General features: G+C 38.3%; 2 protein-coding genes across 3 annotated transcripts in view; one reads left to right on the top strand and one right to left on the bottom strand.

The window, feature by feature from the left end:
* The window catches only part of LOC139462392 (cysteine--tRNA ligase, cytoplasmic-like), a 279,723-nt gene that overhangs the window by 66,402 nt on the left and 201,235 nt on the right, over positions 1-12,086 (top strand). The gene's annotated exons all lie outside the window — the stretch shown is intronic.
* The window catches only part of LOC139462391 (uncharacterized), a 158,158-nt gene that overhangs the window by 35,535 nt on the left and 110,537 nt on the right, over positions 1-12,086 (bottom strand). The window contains exon 3 of the mRNA XM_071244072.1: positions 2,043-2,140. Coding sequence (XP_071100173.1) covers positions 2,043-2,140 — 98 coding nt within the window. The remainder of the gene's footprint in view (positions 1-2,042; positions 2,141-12,086) is intronic.

Here is a 12,086-nt window from a genome sequence, read left to right as displayed (position 1 = left end):
ACTTCATCTTCTGGTCATGCTGAATGCTCTCCATGCTCTATTGTGCAATTTGCCAGCCCCCAATACCAAGGCCCTGCACTATGTATTATCGCCGAACATTAATAAAATGTACACAAAGTTCAATGGAGGTTACTGTCACTTTAATTAAATCAGTGTTCATTGTAAAATGCCTTTGATATACTCAAGATTAGAAATTCTATACTGCTTTAGACCATGTCTCAATTTCTTTCAGCACCGAAATTGCAAATATTGGCTACATAGTGTAGCACTGATTACAGTTTCCGTGGCATTTGGTTTGTAATACTCGGGATGAAACATTACTCCCCTCCTGATTAACCGAACGCAAAGGGTCCGCGGAAGTGATGGCACTAGTTATAGAAGATACCTATTACTTATGAAGTCATAACGTGATAAATGATCGTGTCAGGCATGATGCCGCAAAATTTACATTAGACTATAGCCATTTCATCTTGTATCATATGTTAAAGGTCAGTGAAGAAATGAATTCTCTTTCCTATTTCGTAAACCAATAAGAAGGTAGAAGAAGAGTGAAATTCGAAATTGATGTAATTTAACAGTAGACTTACTTGTATACATCATAGCGGGAGAGTCTCCTTGGAGACTGGTTGAGCGTGTGCTCATGAAAGCAGGAAGTTTGGTTAATAAGTAAGAACTATATTGCCTGCAGGAAGGTTATGTTAGAAACGAGAAGTTTCAAATGAAATTGTGTGCATTATGCTTTCTAATATGGCCTACATAATACACAGCTGTGCGGTGTAACAAATGTAGAACCCCCTGGCGATTCTGGGCTAGAACTAATCCCGGTTTGCCCAGATTATGTTTCTGGGTCTGTCAGCACCATACCCGTGCTCATGGGTGTCACTAAATCGGGTAAAGCTAATCTGTGCATGATAAATATGAAAGAATCGGGTATAGCTAATCTGTGCATGATAAATATGAAAGAATCGGGTATAGCTAATCTGTGCATGATAAATATGAAAGAATCGGGTATAGCTAATCTGTCTGCATGATAAATATGAAAGAATCGGGTATAGCTAATCTGTCCATGATAAATATGAAAGTTTCGGGTATAGCTAATCTGTGCATGATAAATATGAAAGTTTCGAGTATAGCTAATCTGTGCATGATAAATATGAAAGTTTCGGGTATAGCTAATCTGTGCATGATAAATATGAAAGAATCGGGTATAGCTAATCTGTGCATGATAAATATGAAAGTTTCGGGTATAGCTAATCTGTGCATGATAAATATGAAAGTTTCGAGTATAGCTAATCTGTGCATGATAAATATGAAAGTTTCGGGTATAGCTAATCTGTGCATGATAAATATGAAAGAATCGGGTATAGCTAATCTGTGCATGATAAATTTGAAAGAATCGGGTATAGCTAATCTGTCATGGCATGATAAATATGAAAGAATCAGGTATAGCTAATCTGTGCATGATAAATATGAAAGAATCGGGTATAGCTAATCTGTGCATGATAAATATGAAAGAATCGGGCAAAGCTAATCTGTGCAGGATAAATATGAAAGAATCGGGTATAGCTAATCTGTGCATGATAAATATGAAAGAATCGGCTGATCTTTAATTTCCCTTGAGTAGGATACATCTACCTTAAAATAATCGAGGCCATACATCTTGAGTAGACCACTGACAAGAAAAAAGTGGACACATTGGGTAATGTTTCATTGAACCGCAAGTAAGTTACTAATGATTTGTGTGTCTGCCATATCCGGATGTCGTGTAAGCAATTCATTGACAACCATGAAAACTGAGCAGTGAAACACGCAAGGGAAGCGGTGGTCTTAAACATAAGATTGTTAGAGGAGGTTCAGCTAAATCACTTAAGTTTGGATGCTAAATAATTCAAATTATTGCCACACAAACTGATTACTTGACGCAAAACATTTATGGCAAACTTGGATTCTGTTCTCATGTATGCTCCAAGGATTTCTCTCAGTATCCTGTGGAAATTACGGGTTAGACATGGTTTTCGAAGTGTCAATAGAATACTACTCACCGCTGTTTGTATCCCGGCTAAATTGTCATTTAGATCAAATATTAGTCTTGATATGTAGTTTCCTTCTTGCATATATAGAAATCCATGGTATGTATCCACTGAAAACAGACAGAAAACATTCATCAACGACAATATTCAAATTAGAGGTGTGAAGAACCCAAATTGCTGGCAGCCATGTATACTGTAGAAGACAGGAGTGGGCGAAGGGAAAAAATTTATTGATTTTGAAATTGTTTCGCTTTGAAAGTTTATCTTTGTTCTCTGTTGTGAAGTAGGTGCTATTAAATTTAACAGAGCTTGAATCGGGAACTCTATTTAATGAGAGTGATTTTTAAAACCAGGATTTGACAGTGATGCAAGGGTCCTTGAGTGAAGATGTATTGAATACCAAACCAGTATTCAGAATACATTTTGGGAAAATACCTTATGAGTTTGGAAAGCCAAATATTCTCGGACAAGACACCTCTGATAATCTTCCTTATTGAATAAGAAGATAATTTGATGCTTGATTTGTATAAAGGTATTTTTGTCCTATTTTCTCATATTTATCGTTAGTTTGTTCGTTTGATCTTATTTGGGAGTTGTCAAATTGGATAGGCCCAGACAAAAATCCCTAATTGTCTGAGACGCGAGTGATCGGCCGTCATTACGTGTATTGGATCACTGTGCGATGGCTCTTCCAAGACTCAACAACAGTAAAGTGTCAATTAGTTCCCACAGGGGCTTTTTGGTATAGGCTGTGTCCATGCCACTAAACTGGCACTCTTTGATATATCCCGAATCTGCGCCACTGAAAGGGCACTTTGGGTATGCACCTAGTTCACAGTACTGAATGGGCGATTAGTTGTATTGTTCGTGTGGTCAGATGTGCAAAAAGTCAATGACAATTTGTGGCGGGTCACTTTGCCGTTGACACCTCGGTGTTCGTTCAGTGTGTATGTATAGTGGGCCCATTATGGTAAACTGGTTTGGATCAACACAACTCAATTTTAACGTTTGATCCTCGATATTCGATTGGATCATTTCAGAAAACCCTGGAACTTTCAGCTGGGAAAATAATCTGAAATAACAATGTTAACTAAAGTTTTTTCCTCGCCTTTGAGTTTCGCAAACTCTCCGTGGCAGCAGGGTGGTACGCAAATATTGAATTTGACCAAGTGGTTCTGTCGATTCAGGCAAATAAAGTTTAGTAAATTTTTCTACAAAATTTGAGTTCTAATTAAAGGGTCCTGGTTGATCGTGGAGAGCCCTCAAACCCACTTAATCACATACAGCACAAAAAATTTGAATAGGCACAGCACAGCACACTTAACTCAATCAATTGGTGGTACACCTCTTGCTACTAGCCTAATACGAGTTTTATGTGCAAGCGCCCTACGGAATTGAACGTTTTGTGCTTCAGCCGAACAGCAGTTCTTCACACACAAACATTGTAGGTCAGATTGTTATGATCATGTGCAAAACACTGGGAGGGCAATAAAATGATTCTGTTTAATTGGCATCTATAGTAGTAATAACAGTTATAACAGCATTTGGATCACGCATCTAAGTTTAAGTCACAACTATTGTTATCTCACTTTCATTGAATGAACGTATTGGTTCAAATTTGAAATTTAGTGACTAGTTAAGTATACTATACTAGTTAGGTATAAGAAACATGAAATATATGTATATGTTCCCTGTTTAAACCTAAAAGGGCTCTTAAAAGAAGAATATAATAGTACCAGTACAATTTAATCAGTAAATCATCATGTCAAGTGTTTTTTATCTCAAATTTCAAATTGAATATTGACCAAGTTTAATTGTTATGATCTGGTCATTTCCCTGAATTCGCTGAAAGGATACGAAGTATTTTTTTTCTGCGGAAGACAAACACGTTTTATTGTAAATGTAGGGATTGTGTATGAGCCGGTGACGTGCTTCATTCCGATTCGCTTGGCAGACGGGGTATGTAAATTAGCATCGATTTTAAAGCTGATACAGGGGGGCGACTTAGACGTGGGGGTGCTTTATAAACAGCGATATACAATGATATACGGTATTTAAGTAAGTTGAACAACATTAATGTACATGTACATTTGCTTGTTTCAAAAGCAATTAACCTGAACTGATCTTCCATGGATTTTAGTTTTAGCTTTGCCATCTTTGTCATGCCAAGTTCTATTAAATGCTGATATTCACACTGGGTGTCTATGACACTGTGTCAGAATAGAGTGCTTTTTCGAAATCTGACATTTTGGCCATTAGTAGTGGGGGGTTTGTTAGCATTGTCACATGTGTATTGAGGTGAGGTATAGTCGATGAAAGTAGGCCATTGAGTGCAGGAATGAATAGACACCATATGAATCGGATTCAAGTCGACTGTCATGTGACCTCTGACTTGTGTCAGATGCTGTCATCAGTCAGCGCACCTTCATACAACAGCGATGTCAAACTGTGCAGTGCTCGGTTAACGTGTTATAATTTTCACTGACACATCTTCATTGATTCCCTTGGTCACGAGTCCGAACCTTTGATCACGGCGGCACGACAGGGAAATTACGACAATATCGCAAAGTTTGGCGTAGCCATTTCTCCACTGCCACCAACTTGGGAACATATTGTCTTTGTACAAATTTCATTATGATTGAATTAAATGACATGAGTCATTTGTTTTCTGAATTAGTGCAAAAAAAATCTCTATCGGTTTGGGATGCAAGGCCTTGATCTGTCTGCTGGTCGTCAAATGGCCTGCAGCGAACTTGTCACAGTCAGTCTCTGTCACGCCGGCCCTCCTCCAGCTACAAAGACTCATCCCTGTCCAGGCAGCAAATCCACAGGACATGGTGCAGTTTTCCAGCTTTGTGATGGTGGCATTTGCAAATCATTTGGATTAAGGACAGTGGTCCATTGCTTAGAGTGGACAAAAACCATTAGGGGGTGTGAACTTGCAAATTGACAGATTGTTTGGAATATTTGTTGTAATCTCACTGATCACAGGGACCGGATTATCTCAGCATTTCATCCTAATTTCCTCACAGAGTCATAAAGGATTCCTACACTGTGGTATCATGCGATGAACAGTTTTTTTCTTTTCAGTATTACTCACAATTTGTGCCAATTACTCAAATTTAGTTCATTACCATACCTTAAGCCAGGGTCTCAACAATCGAGATTTGTAAGTTTGACAAAAAAAGAACCCCAAAGGCTAAAGGTGACAGTTCTTTTTCTGGATTTCTTTTATCTCCGCCTGTTGGGTGCAAATGAAGAAGCTTTGTACCTGGCAACAATGACACTTAAACTAACAGATTGTTAAAGAGAGATGGGACAAGAATGCCTTCAGAAACAGCGGAAGCAGTCTGAGCCTTTTATTTGGAATACTAATTCTGCATAAATCTTTGCATTTTTCAAATAAAATAACTTTGAGATTCTTGAATACAGAAATTGCCACGTCCATGCACAATACATGTAGTGAGGGTGAGATGTTTGTGTTGAGCAAGTTCAGATAATATTGGAAAAATCCTCAAAGTAAAAATATCAACCAGATGGATGCCAGTGACATTTACATGATGGGATGTGCATGTTAGCTCTCTCTCTCTCTTTCCCCCCTCACCCGTTTTTAAATTATTTTTTTCATGGAATACGGTACGTATGTCAAGCTGAGAGAGAAGTTGTCGATAGATTTTGTTGGAGCCACTCTGTAAGTGACGCTCCTGGAGCTTCGTTAGAAGCTGATTCATCAATCGCGAAGGATGTACACAACTAATGATGGTCGAAAAGTCTCGTTTCCTTATCTACCAACATTGATTTTTGCACTGGGTCTCTGAGACATGTCAAATTATTTATGACTCTCACCTGTCCTAGGAGTCATTAGTGTTGAAACAATGTCTCAGGCTGTAAATTACCTACAAATGACAAATATGTCTGGACACTGGAAAAATAATGTTAAAGGCTATAACATCATTATAAATTTCATTTTATCATATTTGTTATGCAACCTAATGACTGTTGTTAATCTTGCAAACAGATGTATTCTGTCGAAGTACGGGCTAGCAGTCAACTTTCTCACTTTTGAAAGAAATTGAATCCCTTTTTCCCATTCAGGCTAATTTTTTGTGGTCATAAATGTGACATTATTTTTCTTCATAGTGATTTGTTGTGGCTTTTGACCAACTGATTTTTTCCCCAATAATATCGTTCATATGAAAAATGCAAAGTATGATTAATTGTATTGGATATTATGAAATTGTGATCAAGATGTTTGGATAATTCAGCTGTTTCTCCTCATTTTAGCTCAGTACAAAGGGATGTCCTCACTCCATGAATCAAGTATTTCCCGTCAATGGGTCATGCACACCATCCAAATTGACTTTCATTTTGAAGATAATTACAAATTTCTGAAACGGCTCTAGTATTAGTTGAGCGTCCACCCTGTATTGTGCTGACTGACCCAAACAGCTGTAGCGAGACCCACTTTGTCACTGTTATGGTTGTCTGAAATCAGGGGACACGACCCTCGTCACCCACCAAGATTGAATTAAATATGGCCATATCGCCAGTCCAGAATATCTATCCCTCTTCCCGCATGACTGAATCAAGGAAGGCCTAAAGAAGAATCTAATCATATCATGCATAATTAATGAGAAGAAAATAATTATAACCAAACAGTGAGATTTGTAGCTATGGAACAATGGTACCGTGGGACTAGTGGTGACCCCTGGTGAGGAAGACCGGAACCTGCCATGCTCATGTCGTCTTGTATTTGCAGAAATCAGTGACAGATTCGGAGAGCTTATTACTGTCACCGAGACATATTTTGTCATAATCATATAGAAGATGAATGAGCCTCACAAAGACTGTTTCAACAGCACTGGAGTCGCCCATCTGTCCAGAATATTGAAAATGCTTGGAGGAAAAAAATGATCTGGTTTTTGGCATTAGTGAGTAATTTCAGGATGTTTTCAGGATGCTGATATAATAAATTGTTATACATTTATAGAGACAATTAAGATGAGTAGTTGCAGTTGATACACTAAACAAAAAACGTCAGGGTTCCTGAAGAGTTTTGGGGATAATTCTTTTAAAGTGAACTCTGGGTTTGTTTAAATGTGAACATTAAAATATTTCATGATCCCTTACTTATTTTGTGAAGTATAGTGTTACTTACTTTTGTGTTATGTTGTAAGTTTGTGATATGAAATAATCAATTGGGGAAAAAATGTTTTTCTGAAATACCTTGATTGTCTCTTTATGATTTTGTGAGTCTTTATGTGAAACCTCACCATCTTAATTCTGAATGGAATTCCTCAGTGTTTGAGAAAACTAAATGTTTGATAGACCTGGAATGGCTGAATCATTGTTAACAGGGGACCAAACCAGTGTGATTTGTTGGCAGTGAGAGACATGGCAGCACTCTTTATATCCCATGGTTGATGTTCAATACGGGCTATTGTATATGCAGTGGCCTACAGTCATGGAGGACGCTTCTTAAGGGAGTTTAACAACCCCGTCATCCATAGATGATATGGTCCAATTTTCTTTTAAGGCGAAATGGATTCTTTTAGGGAAGAGTGGAATGCTGTGAAATCAGTTTAGTTTTTGAGGGTACTTTGCCTCCTGGAATGTGGGAGAATCATAAACGAAAATGTTTGCAAATTGTGAATGGAAAAGTTTGAGAATACAGAAATGAAAATGTTTGAGAATCATCTATGAAGATGTTTGAGGATGTGTGGGATACCGTATATGCAGATAAATATATTCTTTCATTTGAGATTTTTATTAAAAAATGCATATGTGAATGGACAGAACACAGTGGTAGAAACTAACAGTTTTAGTCCACTCATCCTTATAATGATAATGTATAGTAAAACCCATAAAAAAGGCAAATTTCTACAAGTCCTTAAGATACCTTCACTATTGGGCATTTTTGCAAGGACCACAGGACTAGTGCCAATTTCTAACGCTGGGACAAAGCAAATAGAGCTCTACAAGAATTATTTTTTTTATGATTTTCTGATTGGTTAGGAGGTGGAGTGAAAATATGTCTGAAAATGTCAAATATTGGTGTATACAGCTTAGTAATGAATAAGCCAAAACAACCAAACATGAGGTGTTATCTGTTATTTGACACCTGTGACACAACAGCCACAACTGACAGACCGACACAATTGCCTATACCTGGTAACCAGACACCGGTTGCTATCTCTCATTTGACACCTGTGACACAACAGACAGGCTGACAGACTGGCCTTTTCCTGGAAACCAGACATAAGGTGTTATCTGTTATTTGACACCTGTGACACAACAGACAGGCAGACAGATTGACCTATACCTGGTAACCAGAATCAAGGTTGTTGTCTACCATTTGACACCTGTGACACAACAGACAGGCAGACAGCCTGGCCTATACCTGGTCTTTGTCAAGTAAAACTATAGGCATCAATATTACATTAGTACAACGTCTTTGACTAACAGTGACATGCACCAAGATGCATCGTGGGATGCACACAAAAACTTGTGACAAAAGTTATTGTTCTTTCGGCATGAAATATTTATCATTGTTCTCAGTGAACCTGGTTTTTTGTGTCTTTGGAGACATCTTTACACATAGTGTGTTGAACTATTTAAGTTTAGATGAATAGAGTTCACACGAATTCAATAAAGCTGTCACAGAAACTAATCTCAAGTGTTCAGAGCTCAATCTATTGCCACGGTCGTTTCATGGTGTTGCAGGTGCACTTGGCCGAATAACAAATTGTTTAGAAATGCATAGAATTCTGAAAAATATTTATTTATAGACAATTACTATAAGAAAGGTCGTGCCAATTAAGAAACTCTTTTCAGAATGTTTACTTTGCACTGAAACTTCTCTTGATGCTGTTAGGCTTTAATAAAATGTTTTGTTTTTTTTGTTTTTTCCATTCAAGATGTCAGCAAGGTACATTTAAGTTTTAATGGGTGTGTAGGTGCATGTCAGAATAGTATTTTCGTCCAACATGGAAATTTAAACTGCTCCCTTTGAAAATCATATACTTCTCATATACTACGGAATATAAGGTCAAGAATGTCTGACTTTTTAACTATAGTCATATTGGTGAGCGAGAATGGTTTAACGCTGCTTTTAGCAATATTCCAGAAATATCACGATGGGGAACACCAGAAATTGGCTTCACACATTGCACCCATGTGGGGAATCGAACCCTGGTCTTCGGCGTGACAAGTGAAGGCTTTAACCACGAGGCTACCCCAATGCCCCTATAGTCATATGAAACAATTGGGTGTTCTTTAACTTCTTTAAAATATGAAGAGTTTAATGTATCAGTTTCACCCCATATGGCATCGTTTGAGGCAACTCATTTCTCATCAGCTATACCAGGAGCCACATGTTGGATAACTTTTGCCCAATCCCGTTGACCATATATATGTATGTCAATAAAATATGTTTAAAACAAAACAAACAAACAAGCAAACAAATCCAACAAGTATGATAGCTGTGAGGTCTGATGCAAATTATTAATTCGATCTCCTATTTTGTGTGTTTCAAATGACCAAGAGGAAATACTGTATGTGAAATTAAGGCAGAGAGCAGAAGGTCCGGGGTTCGATCCCTGACCGCGTCATACCAAAAGACGTTTAAAGATGGTACTTGTGGTTACACTGTCTGGCGCTCGGCATTAAGGGGCTAAAACAAGGACTGGTCGGCTCGGAGTCAGTATACCTTGTCCGAGTGGGGTATTCATGTTAAACTGCGGCATGGTATCTCAGTGGGCTAGCACTATAAATCGGCTTCAGTCCGGACTAGTACAAGCAGCCACACAACCACACACGTACATGCATGTGGCTATATAAGTGCAATAATCATGGACGTGACGTTAAACCCCATTTCACCTCACCAGTATGTTAAGGAATCTGAAATGCATAGTGTCATAGCTTGTATTTATTTCAGTCCAGAAGCTTGGTATTACAGTTAAGGTTTCAATTGAACACAAGACTTATGTGTCCTCTTTAGACAATTATCAGTGATAGTGAAGCTCTGGTGCAATTTCTTAAGCACTAGATCAAGAGTTAGAAAGAGCAATCTGCAGTGATTTTATCACCTTTCATTTTCTATCAAATGTCAAATTGGCCACATACTTGTCACACTCTTGTTTTCGGAGTTAAAATCCGCTAAGATTTATGGTTTTAAAACCCTATAGTTTCAAATGTTAGAGATAATTGCCTTTGAATCCTGCAATATTGTCTAGAATAGAACCTAAGATTGTGCCTGTCGTCTTGTTATAACATTTCAAACCCTATCAAACATCATTATCTGGTCGGTCAACATCGTGATGTAGATAATAGATAGATCGCTCCCTTGATCTTTACCTCATTTTGTTGTGCATGCCGAAACTCAAAGTGGAGTGTGAGTCAGTATTGGGAGGTATAACTTCGCTAGCGGATAACCGTTAAAAAATGAGTAATTGAATAAAGTCAATGGCGAGCTGTCGTCTTTAATCACTGGTAACAGGTCGTATTCAGGCCGTCTCGCTTTGTCTCAGTGTTCTGAGAACCACCAGAAAATTGTCCCTCTTTTCTGGTTTGGGATTGACTTCAAAGCACCGAGAGACATTTTTTCGAGACTTCTGGGTAGGCAGGGGTGGAGTGAAGCATGAGGCAGTGGTCTCCCTGTTGTCAGTGACTGATATATGCTCCAGAAATTGTTTACGGCTTGAAATTCACTGATCCACTCCAACAAGCTGGGTTTTTTTGGTTGATGCTGCACTCCAGCTATATCACGACGGTCTGTAAATAATCGAGTCTGGACCTGACAATCCTGTGATCGATATCATGAGCATCGTTCCATGTAATTGGGATGCAATGTAATACAATCAGTCAAGTCACTAAGTCTGACTACCAGATCCATTTAGTCACCTCTTACAACAAGCCTGGTTTCTGGAGATGTGTGTTCTTACCCAGAATCCCACGGGTTTCCTCTCCATCATGTTGGGATGGAATAAGGTTGCATCAGAATTTGTTTATGTTACTAGAGTTTTCTCAATAAACAAGACAAAAGAAGGGAGCTTGTTTATTCAAGACAAGCTAAATAGAATTTTGGAATAGGTATAAATAGATACGAGTTGGAAAGAAAGTGAAGATTTGTGCCAATGTGAAATCTTCCTTTGAAATGGCTTGACCATGAATTACTTTGCCAGAAACTACCACTGAAAGAAAACAACTGTCACAGCTGTATATTTCAACTCCTTTTTGTTCATACCTTCAGTTTTGCGGATTTCAGGTGAGAATAGGTTCCCAGTAATCTCTATTTATCATAAGAGGTGACTAAATGCAACCTGTGAAGATCCGGGGTAGAATAGGTTTTCAGCAACCTATAGAGCAATCATAAGAGGCCACTATGTTTGATGTAAAGGGCGACTAACGGGATTGCCATCATATAGCTGGAATATTGCTGAGTGAGGCATTAAACAACAAACAAACGAAAGCAGTGGATGCTATTTTTTTGGTTTGTCTGGTCCAGATTAAATTTTTCCAACAGGCTTCTGTCATATAGCAGGAATATTGCTGAGTGCAGCGTTGAACAACAAGCAAACAATGTTTCCAGGTACTGACACCGGTTCTAAACTGAGAAGTTTTATACATTGATTATAAAGTGTCAGCTTCCATTAAATGCAGTTCAATAAGGCACACGCAAGTTTCATCATGCGAGTCAATTTTGCTGAAAATCTGGCAACATTTTTTGAGAATTAATGTTTAATGATGCACTTTGGAGCGCTAAAAGCGAAGAGAGGTAGGTTCCCTTGGGGATGCCCATGAGTGGTCTCAGCATGTCAAAACACAAAAGACACAAGTAACAATCCACTTTAAATTCAGTGTGTACCTATTTCTTTGTCCATCTATAAATTAATAAATATCATTTACTTTGCAAACATGGAGACATGGGTGTCCCAGTTGATTGAAGTGCTGCAATTTGTTTTGCACAGTTGTGTTCTTGAGGCAAGCTAGAAATCTGTGATCATGGGTTTGAATCTCAGATTCGTTGTCGGCACGTTAGCCGTGCTAGTGGGTTGC

The sequence above is a fragment of the Haliotis cracherodii genome, unplaced genomic scaffold (genome assembly GCF_022045235.1).
Source record: "Haliotis cracherodii isolate W230 unplaced genomic scaffold, xgHalCrac1.p SCAF_15, whole genome shotgun sequence".
In the NCBI taxonomy this organism is placed as follows: Eukaryota; Metazoa; Mollusca; class Gastropoda; order Lepetellida; family Haliotidae; genus Haliotis; species Haliotis cracherodii.
This window is presented reverse-complemented; position numbering and strand designations above follow the sequence as displayed.